Here is a 19482-nt window from a genome sequence, read left to right on the forward strand (position 1 = left end):
AAACTCTTAACAGGGTATTAGGGTATTAATCGTTGAATATTGTTGATTAGATTACCTATAAGATCAGTGTTCATAACAAGTACTACTAGTGAACAAAATAAAACCATTACATGTAAATTAAACCAAATTGTTTAAAATTAAAAAATTAAAATCTTAACTTAAAAATTAAACGAGAGAACAAATTAGACGAGAGAACAAATTAGACGAGAGAACAAATATTAAAACCTTAGTGAAATTTTAATATTCCAATTATGTCCCTGCAACTTTCTCGTTAGCTCACTGAACCCTACCGGAGAAGAGGCAGCGCCGCCATAGTTTCAGATCCAAAGAAAAAAATGTGGAGGTCGATACTTGCAAGACAAAGATGCACTGTTCTTCGCAACTACAAGGCCGCATACATCTCACCAATTCAGGTTCCTCTCTCTAATTTCGCAACACAATCAACCATTTCTTCTTTCTTAGGTTTCCCTCAAATTCCACATTTTCCCAACGTTATTAACAACCCTAGATTCTTCTCTCAACAAATCGCTACTGAAAATGAGGTTCCCGTTGGTTCTCATTCTTCTGAAAACCACTTTGACGCTGTTCGCCTCGAAAATGACGATGTCGCTGTTCCTAATGATGACGGTAATGAACACGATTTTGTAGTAGAGGAAGAGGAAACGGAAGCTTTCCAGATTGATGATGAAAAATTGGAGAAAGTTGTGTCTCTTCTGCAGACTAGTGCTGAAGAGTCGTTTGAGTCTTCTCTCGATAACATGAATTTGACTATACGTCAGGATTTTGTTATCAAAGCTATTGAATCAGTAGAAACTGTTTTGGTTGAGAATCTTGTGAGGTTTTTCAATTGGGCTTGGAGTCAGAATTCGCTTGTGGTGACCACACAGGTTCTAGAGTCTTTTGTTATCACAATATGCAATAGCGGTCGTTCATTGAGGGACAAAGATGTATACTCTCTGTGGGATTTGGTGAAGGAAATTGGGGAGAAGGAAATTGGGGTTGTCAATGTAGCCATTCTTAATGAGTTAGTGAGCTCATTCTCAAAATTGGGAAAAGGGAAAGCTGCATTAGGGGTGTTTGAAAAATTCGAGGGGTATCAGTGTGTGCCGGATGCGGACACTTATTATTTTACGATTGAAGGACTTTCTAGGAGATCGGACTTTGATTTGGCTTGGTCTGTGTGTCAGAAGATGCTTGATGCTCAGAGAATTCCGGATGGTGAAAAGATTGGTAGAATATTGTCTTGGTTGTGTAAGGGCGAGAAGGCTAAAGAAGCTCATGCGGTGTATATGGCAGCAATAGAAAACAAGAGGTATCCGCCTCTGTCTTCTGTTAACTTTTTGGCTTCTCATTTATGTCATAAAAATGAAACTGTACCACTGGCTTTGGAGGTGTTGAATGATATCCCGGTGGAGAGGAGGAAGCGAGCAATCAAGCCGTTTTCGGCTGTTGTTAGAGCATTGTGCAGGGTTAAAGATGTTGATGCGGCCAAGCAGTTGGTTTTGAAAATGATTGCGGATGGTCCACTTCCTGGAAATGCTGTTTTCAATTATGTTATTACTGGTTACTCCAAAGCTGGGGAAATGGGGCAAGCTGTGGAGATTTTGAGGCTACTTGAAAGTAGGGGTTTGAAACCAGATGTGTACGCGTACTCTGTTATTGCTAGTGCTTATTCAAATGGAGGCGAGATGGAACACGCTAGGAAGATCTTGGAAGAAGCTAAAAAGAATCATTTAAAGTTGAGCCCTGTAATTTATCACACTCTAATCCGTGGTTATTGCAAATTGGAAAGATTTGACGAGGCTTTGGAATTGTTGTCTGAGATGAAGGATTTCAGTGTACGTGCTTCTGCCGATGAATACGAGAAGCTGATCCAGTCTCTCTGCTTGAAGGCTTTGGATTGGGAAAGAGCAGAAAAGCTGCAAGAAGAAATGAAAGAAAAGGGTTTATATCTCAAGGGCATCACCCGAGCCCTAGTTAGAGCCGTCAAGGAAACAGAAAAGGAGGCTATGGAGGCTCAAAGCGGTAGTTTAGTGGCCTAAACATTATGCAGTGCGACGTTAACGTGAGAATCCTGGTATTTGTAATTCTTTTATTATTAGGTTACAATTTCCATGCCAAAAACTACTGTAGGAGAAATTTTCTGAAGTGATTGTTGATGAGTTTGACATCTCTTACTGGCCTTTTTTGTTATAATAAAACTTATTTAGTTCCTCTTCCTCCAGTTTAATGTTGACACTAGTATACCCAGATTTCTTTATTTTCGTTAATTAATGTTGGACAATACATAGCACTTATATTAGCCACTTCAGTGCTTCTTTCTTGTGGATTTCCTTTGAAACATATGCTCATGGATAGTGTTGCATAACTTGCATGTAATGCAATAAAAACTTCAATTTTCTTAAAAGGGCTTTTCCCCATTTTTTCTTTCTGTCCTCTATGTATTTTGGTATGTCTAGTATTGCATGTTCCATTTTCAGCTTCATGTGTATTTGATAAATAGCTATTAGGCTGTTGCTTAGAGTGTAACATAGTAACTTAATTGCGAAAAAGCTACATAAATGTGTCTGCAGGAATTTTACTCTTGCACACAGTTAAAGAGAAATACATTTTTTTTGAAGGAAGCACACAATCTGTATCACTACGGCACTATGGAGTTGTTTGGATTGGTAATATGGCACGCGGATTTAACTCTCGCTCTCTCCGTGCTGCAACTCTCGCTCTCTTAGCTCTGCAATTCTCGCGAATCCTAGCGTCCCGTCTTCTCGCTCTTTGCTAACTCCAGTTTTCAGCAATGTTCCTTGTGTTTGGATCATTTATCTTGATCCTTCATTTGCTTATTCATGTATGTGGTTTTTGCTAGTTGAAGATAAAAAAATCCTTATAAGTAAAACAGTAACAGAATATTGAACCAAACTGGGTCAAACATGTAATGAGATCTGTTCAATGTCTCCGCATCAATGATGGAAGATCCTCGTCCTTTGAGATAAAATAACAGTGGGCAGAGAACCAAAGAGAGGTCACTTGTAAACACAATTCTGCCTCTTACCAATTATAAAGGGAGAGGTATATTCTTGAATATGAAGGCGGTTTGTTTCCAGTATTCCACCAAATGTACCATAGAACTGCATTGACTATATATGGCCACAAAACATTAGACTCCTTCCTTCATAAACCTATAGACCATGTATGTACGATGAGAAAGTACTCCAAGGTGGGAGAGCATACCCAGTGTCCTCCAAGAACCCAAAATAATTTATTGCATAAGAAGCTTGCTGCCTCACAATGCAGAAATTAGTTAGCTGCTGTTTCAGAGCTAGACTTGAACATAAAACACATAAGTAGAGAAAACTGCGCGACTATTAGTCCTCCAAATCACAACCATTCTATTTTTCTCTATATATCGTATATAGAACTGCAGTCTAGACCAAACATTCAATCTCTGAGGGAGTCTTGGACTTCCAATCGTAGGTTAATTGAGGAGGGACTTATGATGGTTAGGACTTAGGAGAACGAGATGCAATTTAAAAGAAAGATATATTGGTGGACATGTAACAGATCATAAAAATCCAAAGTTCATCTTCTCCTATATGGAATGAGCTAGAGATGTGGGTTTAAGAGTAGAAGAGATTCTAATTTACTAATAGCTCTACCAGTTGGATTTGTGCAAAAGTTAACCATTACCCACCAGGCCACCATGCTATTTTTCTATTTTATCGTATATTAAACTGCAGTCTAGACTAAACATTAGATTTCCGAGGTAGTTTTGGACTTTCAATCTATCTATAATATAAGAAAATTAATGGTTGTTGAAGAATCCAAAATACCTTTATTTGATTTTTCGCCACCACATTAAAATTGTGGTTTTTTGGTCTTTGTATAATAAAGTTCTTAATTTTATTATTAAAAAAATACAATTCTTATATTTTATCGAACTTATCAAATCTCTCTCTTTCTCTATCCTCTATTTTTTTTCTCTTTCATCACTCTCTCACTTCTTTCTTCCAAAATAATTCTATCAATCTATAATATAAGAAAATTAATGGTTGTGGAAAAGTCCAAAATACCCTTATTTGATTTTTTGCCACCACATTGAAATTGTGGTTTTTTGGTCTTTGTACCATAAAGTTCTTAATTTTATTATTAAAATAATACAACTCTTATATTTTATCAAACTTATCAAATCTCTCTTTATTCTCTATTTTTTTCTCTTTCATCACTCTCTCACTTATTTCTTCGAAAAAAATTCTATCAATCTATAATATAAGAAAATTAATGGTTGTGGAAAAATTCAAAATACCCTTATTTGATTTTTTGCCACCACATTAAAATTGTGGTTTTTTGGTCTTTGTACCATAAAGTTCTTAATTTTATTATTAAAATAATACAACTCTTATATTTTATCAAACTTATTAAATCTCTCTCTCTATTCTCTAATTTTTTTCTCTTTCATCATTCTCTCACTTCTTTCTTCCAAAATAATTCTATCAATCTATAATATAAGAAAATTAATGGTTGTGAAAAAGTTCAAAATATCGTTATTTGATTTTTTGACATCACATTAAAATTCTGGTTTTTTGGTCTTTGTACCATAAAGTTCTTAATTTTATTATTAAAATAATACACCTCTTATATTTTATCAAACTTATCAAATCTCCCTCTATTCTCTATTTTTTTCTCTTTCATCACTCTCTCACTTCTTTCTTCCAAAAAAATTCTATCAATCTATAATATAAGAAAATTAATGGTTGTGGAAAAGTCAAAAATACTCTTATTTGATTTTTTGCTACCACAATAAAATTGTGGTTTTTTCGTCTTTGTACCATAAAGTTCTAAATTTTATTATTAAAATAATATAACTCTTATATTTTATTAAACTTATCAAATATCTCTCTCTCTCTCTATTCTCTATTTTTTTCTCTTTCATTCCTCTCTCACTTCTTTCTTCCAAAAAATCCATCAATCTATAATATAAGAAAATTAATGGTTGTGGAAAAGTCCAAAATACATTTATTCGATTTTTTGTCACCAAATTAAAATTGTGGTATTTTGGTCTTTGTACCATAAAGTTCTTAATTTTATTATTAAAATAATACAACTCTTATATTTTATCAAACTTATCAAATCTCTCTCTATTCTCTATTTTTTTCTCTTTCATCACTCTCTCACTTCTTTCTTCCAAAATAATTCTATCTCTCCATAATATAAGAAAATTAATGGTTGTGAAAAAGTTCAAAATACCCTTATTTGATTTTTTGCAACCACATTAAAATTATGGTTTTTTGGTCTTTGTACCATAAAGTTCTTAATTTTATTATTAAAATAATATAACTCTTATATTTTATCAAACTTATCAAATCTCTCTCTCTATTCTCTATTTTTTTCTCTTTCATCACTCTCTCACTTCTTTCTTCCAATTTTTTTTATCAATCTATAATATAAGAAAATTAATGGTTGTGGAAATGTCCAAAATACCCTTATTTGATTTTTTGCCGCCACATTAAAATTGTGGTTTTTTGGTCCTTGTATCATAAAGTTCTTAATTTTATTATTAAAATAATACAACTCATATATTTTAGGGTTTAATATACTTCACCCCCTGCCAATATAGCGAGTTTTGGTTTACACCCCCTGAATTTTTTATTTATTAAATGTCCCTTATAAAATCCAAAACCTGGATTTACCAAACCCTTTTACCACATTTGCTGACTGGGCTTTGACTTGCTGGATGATGTGGCAAAAGGGTTGTATAAGTAATTAGTTGAATGGTATTTAACCACTAATACCTCCAATTTCCACCACCACCTCCACCGCGAGAATAACCACCTCCACCGCCACTTCCTCCATATCCACGATCCCTGCTTCCACCATAACCAACACCACCATATCCTCCTCCTTTCCCACAATACATGCAATGTATACTGACATTTTGTTTGTTATCATATATTATAGTTAACACATCACTATCTAACACCTCAAAATGGTTAGATGAGAATCAAGAAACATGGGAGAAAAAATTGTTTGGTTAATTGGTTATAATGTTATATCGCTGCATGTAGTGTATACTCATGTATATCGTTAGACAGACTCTGCACCATAATGTCCTTCATTGCCATTGGTGCTGCCATTTTCTTTGCCAAGTTTTGATTTGGGTAAGACGGAAGCCTGTCGAGGAGAACCCTTGTTTGATTGCTGATTCAAATTAAGATAACTGTAAACAGACATACCGTCAATGGCTGTGAATGCACCGAAGATACTGATTGTGCCGGGATTAGATGCAAAGAGATAATATTTTCCTAGAAGTAGGACACAAGTCTTGAACTGCCCGAGGACAACGTGTGAGATGGCCGATGTAGCTCTATAAATTGCAAGGTGGAAGTGAGACACAAAAAAGGCACAAAAAAATCAACTCTCTTTTTTGGTACATAAAGATATTATGAGTACAAACAAAGCCTACTAAAATGTTCCTTGCAAAGAAAAAAGGCCTTAAAGCATTGATGCAGACTTTTTTTCAAAACCATTAATATTAACCTAATGCCACAAATGACTTTTTTCAAAACCATTAATATTAACCTGATGCATATTTTTAATTTGTTTCAGTATCAATACAATTAAGACATCAGACATGATTATGGCCATATTACAACTTCATATCTATTATTTAATCAATATTCATATAATGCATGTAAGCTCCTCATTTTAATATTGATTCGCATGTAAGTTTTTATTTAATTATGAACCCAATGAGAGTTTTGAGATTGACAACTAGGATATGGATACTTCATTTGCAGAGGTTTTATAATTAATTTATTTGACTTCTCTTCCTCTTTTTCCATTCTTCATTATAGGATAGGGAACAGTGGAAGAGAGATGATGTTGAAGTAATAAGGGTTTGATCCTTAGATATTAGTATTCAGTATTAAAAAGAAGGCCTATTATAGGATAGGGAACAGTGGAAGAGAGATGATGTTTGAATGCATATCTCCAAATCTTCCATATGACTTTGAAAAGTTTCAGTAGATGAAGGCCCATGGAAGATGAGAAACTGCAAGTCAGAATCCACCTTCTTAAATTCATTTGTCTCTGATTCTAGAGAATCCCGGACTGCTCTTTTAGAATGCATCAGCTTTGCGCGCCATTAAGTTTGTTGCATATTGAAGACGATGACACTGTAGAGGTACTTTCAACACTCTTAAGTCTGTGCAAATTATCCTCAAATTGTGATACAAGAGGATGCAGTGTGGAGGGTAAGCTGTTGCTTCGAAGATGTAGAGAGCTCTTTATGTTTGCTTCAAAGACTGCCGTATTTACTTTGCAGAGAAGCTTAGAAGGTTATAAGGTTAGAGGGTGAGTTTGTTTCAAAATTTGAGTTTTTGTTGGCTTTTATGCAGTTATATCATGTGGTGACATCAGCAAGTCAAAGCCCAGTCATCAAATGTGGTAAAAAGGTTTGGTAAATCCAGGTTTTGGGTTTTATAAGGGGCATTTAATAAAAAAAAACTTCAGGGGGCGTAAACCAAAACTCGCTATAATGGCAGGGGGCTTAATATACTTAACCCTATATTTTATCAAACTTATCAAATCTCTCTTTATTCTCTATTTTTTTCTCTTTCATCACTCTCTTACTTCTTTCTTCCAAAAAATTCTATCAATCTATAATATAAGAAAATTAATGATTGTGGAAAAGTCCAAAATACCCTTATTTGATTTTTTGCCACCACATTAAAATTGTGGTTTTTTGGTCTTTGTACCATAAAGTTCTTAATTTTATTATTAAAATAATACAACTCTTATATTTTATCAAACCTCTCTCTATTCTCTATTTTTTTCTCTTTCATCATTTTCTCACTTCTTTCTTCCAAAAAAATTCTATCAATCTATAATATAAGAAAATTAATGGTTGTGGAATAGTCCAAAATACCCTTATTTTTGTAAATGATACCTAAACAAAAATGAAGTTTGTATACGGGAAAAAATCTGTTATTGACCTAAATATTTTTATATACGAAAAATTATATTTATGATCAAATATTTTTTATCTAAAAATGGTATACGGGAAAAAATATATTATTGATCTAAATATTTTAATATACGAAAATTTAATATTGATCCAAATATTTTTGTAAATGATACCTAAACAAAAATAATATTTGTATACGGAAAAAAATCAATTATTTACGAAAATGGTATTTATGACCCAAATATTTTTTATTTAAAAATGGTATACGGGAAAAAATTTATTATTGATCTAAATATTTTTATATACGAAATTTACTATTGATCCAAATATTTTTGTAAATGATACCTAAACAAAAATGAAATGTGTATACGGGAAAAAAATCTATTATTGATTTAAATATTTTTATATACGAGAAATGATATTTATGATTAGATATTTTTTATCCAAAAATGGTATAGGGAAAAAATCTATTATTGATCTAAATATTTTTATATATGAAATAATCAATTATTTATCTAATTTTTTTTTAACATTTTTATTTAAAATAATTGATGTATCCAAATTCGCGTAACCGAACAGAACCCGTGCGTATGCACGGGTTTGTTACTAGTTGTAGGTTAATTGAGGAGGGACTTATGATGGTTAGGATTAATGTCTTATTTGATACAGTTTCACTGAATCAAATTGCTACAAGACCCTTTCACTCATTGTAGTCACAGCTTATTTTCTGCATTTAATTGCAACCCTTACAACAATCTAAGCACAAAAATCAGTGGAGATTTGGGGTTATTATATATGTATCATGTACAATTGCACATTGTCTGAGTCCTGTGATGTGAGTAGCAGCAGGTTTATTGATAAATAAGAAGCCACTATAGGGTTGACATTGGTTCTTTAAAACATAAAATGAAGATTATTTTTCTTTTTTAATGTCATGTTATTGCAATCTCTTTATCTTCCAATGATAAATGAGCAAACTATAAGGGTCTGTTTGGTTCAAATGAGGGGAAGGGGAGGGGAGGGATTTTAATTGAGGGAAGAGAAGGGGAGGGATTTTTTGTAATTATATATATGTTTAGTTCAAACGAGGGGAGGGGAGGGGAGGGGAGGGAAGAAATTTCGTTTAAAAATATGTTTGGTTCACGAGGGGAGGGGAGAGATTTTAATAATAATTTACAATTTTATCCTTGTAATTTTATATAAGTGATATGATATTCAATTGTAAAAATTTCATAAATATTTTCTTGGAAATAATATTTGTATAACTGAGTGACTAAAAAGTCATAACTTATAGCATAATATTAAAAAAAATTGAGTACACTTGATTCGTATTATAACTCTCGACACAAAATAAACTATGCGTTGATAACAACTTTTGAATACATAAAATAAATTATAATAAAACACAAAAAATTATAGTAGATATATTTTTTATTAAATAAAAAATAATTTGAAAGTGAAGAATAACTATAATAATAAATTGATGGAAGGCTTGGAAGCAATAAATAAAAAATCACAAAAAGAAAAGTAGTAACATGAAAAGAAAATAATATTTTTATAATAATAAAATAAAATTGAGGATATTTTAGTAAATATATTAATTTAATTAATATTAAAACTCAGATCCCCTCCCCTCCCCTCCGAATCCCCCGATTCGGGGGAACGCAAAAAGTGTTATTTGGAGGGATTTTGCTCCCCTCCCCTCCTTCCCCCTCCTAAAAATTAAACCAAACACATTTCATTTTAAATATTCCCTCCCCTCCCCCTCGCTCTACCTCGAACCAAACACACCCTAAGGGTCCGTTTGGTTCAACGGAGGGGAGGGGAGGGGAGGGAATTTAATCGAGGGGAGGGGAATGAAGGGGAAGGGAGGGGAGGGAATTTAACTAAATATATGTTTGGTTCAAAGAAGGGGGAGGGGAGGGGAGGGATTTTTAACAAAAGTATGTTTGGTTCACAAGGGGAGGGGAGGGATTTTAAAATCAATTTACCTTTTTATCCTTGTAAATATTATTATTTGTACTTAGTAAAAATAATTCTAAATAACAATAGTATTGAGTAAATTTCACCAAATAAAAATTTGTTCATTCATAAACTATAATATAACCGTAAACAACAACACACATTAGTTGAATTATATATCTTCAACGCAAATCAAACCATTATCTGATCATATGATTCATCTAACCCAATAAAATAATTTTTATAATTAAAAATAAATAAAATAATATTAGAATATTAAAAAAATTGAACAAATAATATTAGAGTTAAAATTTTTGTGTATAACATAAATATATTATATTTGCATATTTTGTATATTGTTATTATTATTATTAATAGTATAATAAAAAAACATTATTACCATCATATATTATAAATAAGAACTGATATAAGTATAAGTATGTTGTTATTATTATAAAAAAAACCTAATATCAAAAAGGGAACTTCAACAAAATAAAAAGGAAAAAAATTCACCTGAGAGCAACAACGCACAAATAGCAACCGCACAATAGAAAAAAAATAAACGTGAAATAATACCGAGAAAAAATATAGTATTTAATAATTCAATAAGGACAATCTTAGAATTAAAAAAATAATTGAGGTTAAAATAGGGAAAATAACAAAATTATGATTATTGAATCTTCCCTCCCCTCCGAATCCCTCCAATTTGGAGGGGAGCAAAAAGTTAGTCTAGGAGGGATTTTGCTCCACTCCCCTCCCCTCCCCTCCCTTATAAAAAATGAACCAAACACATATTTTTATAAATATCCCCTCCCCTCCCCTCCATCTACTCCCAACCAAAGAGACCCTAATGGACATCACTGCTGGTTTATTCTATATGTATGTTTAAGACTCCAGCTTTAATTTCTGTTCTAGCCTATTGTTGTACAGTGTACAGCCTTTGTTCTGATTAATTCTGCCATAAGATTTATTAATTCATCTATCGTAGATGAAATCCAAGTCTATCTTGACATGAGAGAAAGAGTACGATGCTGCTTTATCAAATTGTCATGAACCTTTTCAAAGGAACGGAGTGTGCAACTACCCCTTCAATATTGTTGAGAGTAAATCACTTGGTGGTTTCACTCTTCATTCATTTTTGGATTTTTTATCCTTTGCGTTTGCGTAGCTTTAGAAGGCTGTAGTGCAGCTTCCCAAATTTTTAGTGATCGTGAGTGTACCCTGACTTTTGTTTGAGAGACCTTGAATCACTGGCCGAGGTCAACCAGTGTTTGTTTGGGTGTTGAATTGATAGCAACAAGGAAGTTCGCTGCTGATTTTTTGGTTTTTCTGCTACTTGATTGCAGTGTCTTCAGTTCAAGTATGTGCTGAATAATGTTGTAATTCAGGCTTAAGCTACAAGAAATTGATTATTCAAATCATTCAAGTTAGTTCAATAGCTTGTAGTTTTAATTTGAAATATGAAGTTCATCTGGTTAACCAGCTCATATGAAGACTCCTGCAGACTAGTCGTTTTTTTTTGTTAAGTCCTACTTTATTTCATCTTGCTTATTGCTATAAACCTTGCAATGCTATTTCAATTGATGTTTCATGTCTCACATCTACTGTTTTGACAGAATGTTGGTACAAGTTAGAAACAATTTCGCTAAAACAAAGTTTGAAAAAAACCAATGAGAAAACTTAATTCTTAAACTGTAAATTTTCCTGACTGTAAACTGATTATTTTCTCTGAAAAGCTTTAAAACAAAACAGTTGAAAGTGACCAAATATGAGACAAGAATTCCATTTGGAAGCATGAAAAAACGTTACGCAAAAATGCACATACCAGATTTGGCTATTCTAGGTGCTGGTGGTGCTATTAAACCATTAGGATTGAATTGTTACATGTGATTGACATATTGCAAGAAGAGATTGATGCTTCAGAATTGGTTGGATGAATCCCAATTTGTTATTCACCATCTATGTGAATATCTAGTGTGTCAATTCTTCTTCCATTATCAAATCTTTTGCCAATTCTTGTTTGTGCTTTTGTTATTGCCCCAAATGTGTCCGTTATTTTGTCGATTACCAATTCAAGGCTATGTTTTAATGGGGGATCATCAACACCTTGGTTGAGAACGTCTTTCTAGTAGTGGTAATCATAAGTGAATTTGTCCAAGTTTATATTGACATCTCCGTGGAATGCCAAGTACATTTTTTTGGCTATTTCGTTGGCTTTGCATTTGGACTTTGTGTTTATTCTTCTTGCTTGGACAAGCTTTTTGATAACGGTGTAAATTTGATGTTAGATTTTGGGCATAGTGATTCTTCCTATCTTTGGACTACTGTTAGTGATGTTAGACATCTGTTGTGCACAGATTCGGATGCAGAAACTTTGGTTATAGGGGGGCACAAGAGTTCAAGAGGATGTTTCGAGCTTAGAACTGGCTACGGGCTAGCAACCAGTCAGAGGGGATTGGCAAATTTTTGGTAGGAAATGTCCATTGGTAATGGTACCCAAAGTCTAGTGTCACAAACACCACAATCCCATAAGCCATATATTACCTACATTCTAAGAATTATGATCTTGAAAATGAAAGCAGTGCTATCATGTAATGCTTTGGAGGACTATGTTTATCTAGGGGGTAAATGTATGATTTTGACTAGCCTTCAAAACAGACTTCCGAGAAGGTCTGACCTTGCCATGGAGACTATTTCAAAATGCCATAGAATTCACTTAGAGATGTTAGTTTCTGTCTGGAGGGTGTTTGGCAGTTTCTTCACCAATAAGGTTCAGTTATATACATTTGTTGAGGATTTCTTGTCTATATGGACATGTAACCTTCAAGAATTTGCCTAATATTGTTGAGTGTGTTGCACAATCACAGGCTAGCCTACTGTGTCATGATAGTAGGGACGCACATATGCAAATTTTGGGGTGGAAGGTTGTGCTATCTCATTGGTTGTCTATTGTGATAGTGATGCACACAATTGTTTTACATTTTTGTAGGAATTTTCTTGAAGGTAGGATTGGCCGCTGTTCTGGAATATGATTTTTAACTAAATACTGTACTCGAAGTTCCAGAAATTACTATAGGCTTGACAAAGTAGTTTAGCAGTGTTTTTGTGTGTATTGTATTGACAGCAACGAGGAAATTTGCTGCTGATTTTCTGGTTTTTCTGCTACTTGAATGCAGTGTCTTCAATTCAAGTTTGCGCTGAATAATATTGTAATTCAGGTTTAAGCTACAAGAAATTGATTATTCAAATCACTCGAGTTTGTTTGATAGATTGTAGGTTTAATTTGAAGTATGAAGTTCACCTGGTTTACCAGCTCATGTGAAGACTGCTGCACAATATTCACATTTTTTGTTATACTCCTACTTTATTTCTCATCTACTGTTTTGACAGAATGTTAGGTACAAGTTATAAACAAATTTCGCCATTATTCTCTTTAAAGCCTCCTAACACACATATTTGTTCCCATTATTCTCTTTAAATTCTTGTGGATAACTCATCCCATAAGTCTCTTTTTCTTAGGATGTCACATGGTGCATAAACTTTTCATAATCCTTATTTTAATCTTGTCTTAGCACCACCCCCTTCTACCTATTTATCAGAATCAAACTTCTGAATATTTTGAGCTGAAATTTGTCTTTTGCCCCATACTATAAGAATTCCTCCATATATCTCTATTGATAATTTGTTGGCGAAATCGAAGTCATTAGAACTCCATAACAAACAATAGATCTTTCTATCTAGAACCACAATCTTTTTTTCTTAAATACTCATAAATGTTAATTTTTGGGACTAAATTAGATTTTGAATTTATTTTTTCTTTGCCAAATCACCTATATCCATAATATTGTAAATGATTAAATTGATTAATTAAATTTTCTAAACCCCGATCTAATAACTTAGGGATCTCCTTCTCCTCCTTTCAATCTAATTGCCAATTCTTGAAAAATTTCTCTCTCTTCACAGGCCAAATTCTTTCCCTAAATTCCATACATATTTGAACACCTCTATAGCATCTCCATGAAAAATGACCTAACAATTTTTTCCCTCACTCCCCATGAAATTTAAATTGGAATTAAGACATACATGATTTTTGTGAAGCATTACGGGTGATACAATTGAAGCTAGAAGTCATCATATTCATCTTCATTCTTTTTTCTTCTAAAATCTTTGATCTTCTTGTTTTTATTTCCTTAAAATACAGAATCTCCCCAGTTAAAGATTGGTCTTTTGATGATTTTGTATGGTCCTCGATAACACTTTTCTAATGCTCAAGTATTTTCGTTACCCCTCCTTTTGAATCTTGCAAATGTTTCTTCGATTTGCTCCTCTGTCGAGTTTTAATAATTTTAGTGCAGAAGTCGTTGTATTGGTTGAGGGATTGGAGAAATTCTTCGTTACATCAGATTTGCTTGTTGAGATTAATAGGTGGGTTGAAACCCAAGTCAATGTCTGCCTCGTAGTTACAACCCAACTTTTCACTCACCTCATTATTTCCTTTTTATTTGATTATGGGCTTTTGGATAAAACATAGTCTGAGTCACCCTTTTAATCCATTTCTACTTTACCTGGTCTAGAATAAATTTTACGGGTTTCTCCACCTAACTCTTGTAATTCTTGTTCTCTGCCTCATTCCTCATTATTAGCATTAAAATTCGACTTTTCCCCTTTAAACTTTTTCTCCTTATTATATTTGACTTCAAACCAATTGAATTTTCCCCTTCTCTCCCTCAATACTTATTCTGCCCTTTTTTTCCTTTAATAATTCTTCTTCATCAAGCGCACCAATTTGACCTTAGAATTTTCCTCTTCCTATATGATGTCCTTAATAGGACTCGAGCCATGTCTAATCAATGTAAGTTTTCTATCGCAAAGTCTATCTTCATTAATCTTCTAAAGGATGTTTCCAGAACTACACAAATTTATTTTTTCAAACATGGACAAATACCCTATAGATGCGGCACCATATATATCTAGCTTTTGCCATGTCTCTTATTTCCTATTCTCTGACTACAATGAACCATTTATTAAATAATTAATTTGAATCTTTTACTAGTTCTCAGAAGTATTCGTCTTTGTCAATTTTTAGGAACACCTTTTCTCCCCCAAAGGAATGATTTTTATTGTGACAATACCTACCTAAATTAATCTTTGATGTAAAATGGTATTTCTTCTATGTTTCGCACGCACCCCACTAATCCTTTATTTGCCCATAACATTTCTTCCTCACTTATATGATTGCAACCTCTTGCATTTCTTCCTCACTTATCGCTAATGATATGATTGCAACCTCTTGCATTTTTTCCTTCTTATGACTTTTTGTCTCCACTCAATTGTTTCTTAGTTGCTCTTGACCTTGTATTATTTTTGATTGCATCGGCATACGATTTTCTTTTCCTTCTTCTGCTTTGAAACATCTCAGTCCTTTCCTTGAAATTGTTTGCTATTATTTATTGATCCACCAGAGGTTTAAACTTTGGTTTTCTTTGTGTGTTGACCATATTACTGATTAAATGCATGGAATTTCTATATGTTCTTTGCGAATCTACATATGTTGATCCATGTTTTATATGATCCAAATCATATGTCATTTAGCTAATTCTCTAACCACATTTGGTCGTCTATTCTAGTTAATCCAAAAAAATTCTCATCTTGTTTCTTTTCTTCATAATATACACATCCATCACTTATCCCCATTTAGTAAAAGCTATCTCCATCTCTTTTTTTAGTGATGTCGACTGATAAGATATTTACATAACATGTAATTGTTCCATCTTTAACTGTTGTAGGTCTATCCTTCACAACACGATCCAATTCCCTTACTCCCCTCCATACACTCACTTGTTTCCATATCTCACTCTCTCCCATTTCTCGACAATTAACACCTCCTACTTAGTATCTTGAGTTCCATTCATTTAAGCCATTTAACAAATTAACAAAATTTTGTTATTGGATCATGTACCAACCTAAAGTGCTTAAAATTTGTCCTTGTTTTTTTCATGAAATACTTATAATCCCTCTTTGATTAAATGAAAGTAATCTCATCATTTTATTTTAATGTATCTATGAATCTAATCTCAACCGTCCAGTCAAAGAAAGTAAAACAATCTGAACCCTATACATTCCACTATATAAACCCACTCATCTTCCTCATTTCATTTCACTCAAAACATTTCCTTCATTTTCTTTCAAAACACAGTTACAGTCTTACAGAACCTAACGAGAACCAAGAAAGCGCCATGGAACAAAGAGTCGAAGGAGAAGGAGGCACCAACGATACACGAACCAGCAGCATTTTCAAGCTGCAACCCTTACAAATCGACAACGAAGATATACTCTTCTGCATCGACGTTGATCCTCAATCCATGGTTGAGATGAAAGGTGTCACTGGACCCAATGGAAGACCCCTCACCCGTTTGGACGCCATTAAACAAGCCATCGTTCTCTTCGTCAATGCCAAACTCACCATCAATCCTCATCACCGCTTCGCTTTCGCTACTCTCTCCAATTCCGCTTCATGGGTAATTCATCATTCTCTCTATTCCTTTACCTAAACCCTAATTTTGTAATTGAATATAATAGTGGTTCCATGCTTCGTTACAGTTTCTTGTAATTCTTTTTAGTAAAAAAAAAAGTTTTTTTCGCTGATTATTTGTTATTATTCTTGAAATTTTTGTGGATCTGTGTATTTGCATTTGCTGCATCAGTATAATCTTTTAGAATGAACTGCAATGGAAGCATGGTATATCATATTTAGGATCCTTTCTTTCTGAGAATTGTAGTGTAAAATCAGATTTAAATGGATAAAGATTGTAAACTAATGAAGGATTTCTTCACTTGATTTTTCAATTGAGCGGGCTTTGCGTTGAACTGGTTAAGAGAGATTCCGTTACGACTCTAACAATATCATATATAACCCTGTTTTACTGTTGTCCTTGGAGCGGTCATGAATTTCTTTTGTAATTAATGATTTCTTTCCTTTAACATAGGAAGGATGCCTTTCCTTTATTGTTGGAAAATGATAAAATCTGTTTTGGGTGATTTGAACGGGTGCGGAGTAGTTTTGTAGAGGCAACAGTGAGGAGGGTAGGCTACTTGCAGGACAAACCAATGGTTAGAGGTTGAGGACGAAGGAAAATTGTAACTCAAACCATTACAAGTGTTTTGGGTTGAACGATCTGTACTTAGATGTGTTTTATTGATTGAGCAATATGTCATTGTTGATTCATGTGGCCATTTTTATCTAATGGAAATATGTTTTGTTGTTTATCATCTTCATATTTTGAGAAAATATTCTTGTTCTTTCAAATTTGATGTGCTATCTAGCATTGGACATTAGCATAGATGGCAATATAAATGCTCAAAGCGTGTACTGAATTTTGTTGTTGCATTTTAATAATTATTACAGCTGAGGAAAGAATTTAGCAGCGAAGTTGAGTCAACAATTGCAGCAATGCGAGGGCTTTCGGCTACTACATCTAGCAGTGAACCGGACCTTACTACTTTGTTCCAACTTGCTGCTCATGAAGCTAAAAAATCCAGTACACAGGGTCGCATTTTCAGAGTGGTGAGTAGTGGGTGCCATCAGTGGTTTGTCAAATCATTTCATGTATCTTGGTTTGTGTAAATCTGACATCATGTGCTTGGTTTGAAGTTTTCAAAATTTATTTGTTACGCGATATACTCACGGATAGTAATATGTTGTTTGCTATTCCTTTCTAGATTCTATTCTACTGCAGATCGACTGGGCGCCCACAACATCAGTGGCCTGAGAACCAGAGGCTCTTCACTTTGGATATCATATACCTTCATGACAAACCTGGCCCTGACAATTGCCCCCAAGAGGTCTATGATACACTGGTCGATACTCTTGAACATGTTACAGACTACGAGGGTTATATCTTTGAGAGTGGACATGCGTCAGCAAGGATTCTTTTTCGTCATGTGTTAGTTCTATTGTCACATCCTCAGCAGCGCTGTATCCAAGAGTACATCAACATACCAAAATCACTTGCAATTAAGGCTCCTCCTCAGGTGGAGCCAATGGCTACTGAAGATAATCCTCCAGTATCTACCCAGTGAGAATGGCGTGGTCGTTTTAGTTCTCCCATATCATTTAGGTTACTGGTTTATCGTGGTATCTGATACTAGACCCTGGTAGTTTTCTGTAAACAATTTGAATCTTTAACTTATATGAGAAAATGTGTATATGTTTCTGGTGTCTAATTATTACATATACCATATTACCAATTGTGAAATAAAAAGAGAAGTTCCTCTTATCATAAAATGCTATACTTTTTTTGTTACATGAAAGGGTGAAACTGCTAATATTTATTTGTTAATTGATACTTCTATCTTCAATGAATGCATCAAAGGATTTTCCTTTTATTATTTTAAAAGATCACATAAAATCTAGCATCTTATATACAAGTGACTCCATTGAGGCCACGTAAAGGGAAGGGAGAGACCAAATTCCATGAAAGAAGTCTAATTCAAGTTGAAAATACTGAGTGCAGCCTGAGAACAGCACCCTGAAAGAAAGAAAAAGAAAGAAAAAGGAGCAATGCCATCATCTCACAATTCAAAGTATAATTGATAAAGCAAGGCATGGGGAATTTATTTACACCTGAAAATAATTTATTAATCGAGATCGATGTGAATAAGGATTAGGTGGTGTTTTCTCAAGCAATAAGAGGTTATATAAGTGGAAATATAGTTGGAAATCACACATGAATCAAACAAAATCTCAACCAAATCAAAATCAACTATTTTTCTTTCAATCCAACTCTTTTTCTCTAAATTTCCTCTTTATTGGTTGGTCTAGAAGCTTTCAAGTTAACTCTTCCAACGCCATATTCTTAGATTTGAAAATGAATTAGGGGCTTTGATGGATGTAAAAAATAGGGTTTTTATTAGTTTGAATATGAATTATGTTTAAACATGAATTAGGGGTTTTGATGTATGTAAGATACGAGATTATTTATGTAAATTAATGTTATTGTTTATGTAAACTATTTTGGGGTTTATGTGGTTTCGAGTTTTAAAGTTTGGGATTTTGCAATGATGATAATGGTAGTTTGAAATTGATAGAAGTGTGGTTTGACTACTTGTTTGACATCATAACATGTTTAATGAGGTTTTCATTTTTATCTCGTAAAATTTCACTTGTTTGGCTTCATGTCCTAAATTTTATCTTGATTTTTTAAATAAATTAACTGTGTATTTAAGTTAATTTTTTTCTTGATTTTTAATCTTGTGATTAAGATTTGTCAGAGGATTTAAAATTTGTTATAGAATGGAGAATTATCTCACGTAGAGATGAAAAGTTTTGTATATGTAGTTTTATGTATTAAAGTTAGATTATTCTCTAAATCGCAATGTTATGGTATTTACTAGTAAGAGACCCGTGCTATCGCACGGGTACATGTTTATTTGATGTAGTATATTTTGAATGATGTGAAAGTCAATGTTAAATGCCACTATGAGCAATTTTATTAATTAATATGTAAATTATTAGATATGAAAAAATTATAAATTTTGATAGAATATTTACTTTATAATAT

General features: G+C 33.3%; 2 protein-coding genes across 2 annotated transcripts; both read left to right on the forward strand.

Moving 5' to 3' along the window:
• Nucleotides 1–195: 195 nt before the first annotated feature.
• LOC131627242 (small ribosomal subunit protein mS80 (rPPR6)-like) lies at nucleotides 196–2224 on the forward strand. Its single transcript, XM_058898082.1, has one exon. The coding sequence runs from the start codon at nucleotides 336–338 to the stop codon at nucleotides 2040–2042; it is 1707 nt and encodes a 568-aa protein (XP_058754065.1). The 5' UTR covers nucleotides 196–335; the 3' UTR covers nucleotides 2043–2224.
• A 13872-nt stretch (nucleotides 2225–16096) lies between these two features.
• On the forward strand, nucleotides 16097–18403 carry LOC131627206 (uncharacterized). The gene is made up of 3 exons (XM_058898048.1): nucleotides 16097–16440; nucleotides 17328–17486; nucleotides 17642–18403. Exons 1-3 carry the CDS (start codon nucleotides 16159–16161, stop codon nucleotides 17999–18001), a joined length of 801 nt encoding a protein of 266 aa, XP_058754031.1. The 5' UTR covers nucleotides 16097–16158; the 3' UTR covers nucleotides 18002–18403.
• The last annotated feature ends 1079 nt before the right edge of the window (nucleotides 18404–19482 follow it).

The sequence above is a fragment of the Vicia villosa genome, unplaced genomic scaffold (genome assembly GCF_029867415.1).
Source record: "Vicia villosa cultivar HV-30 ecotype Madison, WI unplaced genomic scaffold, Vvil1.0 ctg.000352F_1_1_1, whole genome shotgun sequence".
Taxonomy (NCBI): domain Eukaryota; kingdom Viridiplantae; phylum Streptophyta; class Magnoliopsida; order Fabales; family Fabaceae; genus Vicia; species Vicia villosa.

What these genes read in the sequence shown, in the direction of transcription:
- LOC131627242 (XM_058898082.1), top strand. Translation starts at nt 336, where the DNA reads ATGTGGAGGTCGATACTTGCAAGACAAAGATGCACTGTTCTTCGCAAC.
- LOC131627206 (XM_058898048.1), top strand. Translation starts at nt 16,159, where the DNA reads ATGGAACAAAGAGTCGAAGGAGAAGGAGGCACCAACGATACACGAACC. An exon ending in TCTCCAATTCCGCTTCATGG is followed by an intron (nt 16,441 to 17,327) that starts GTAATTCATCAT and finishes TAATTATTACAG; the next exon opens with CTGAGGAAAGAATTTAGCAG. An exon ending in AGGGTCGCATTTTCAGAGTG is followed by an intron (nt 17,487 to 17,641) that starts GTGAGTAGTGGG and finishes ATTCCTTTCTAG; the next exon opens with ATTCTATTCTACTGCAGATC.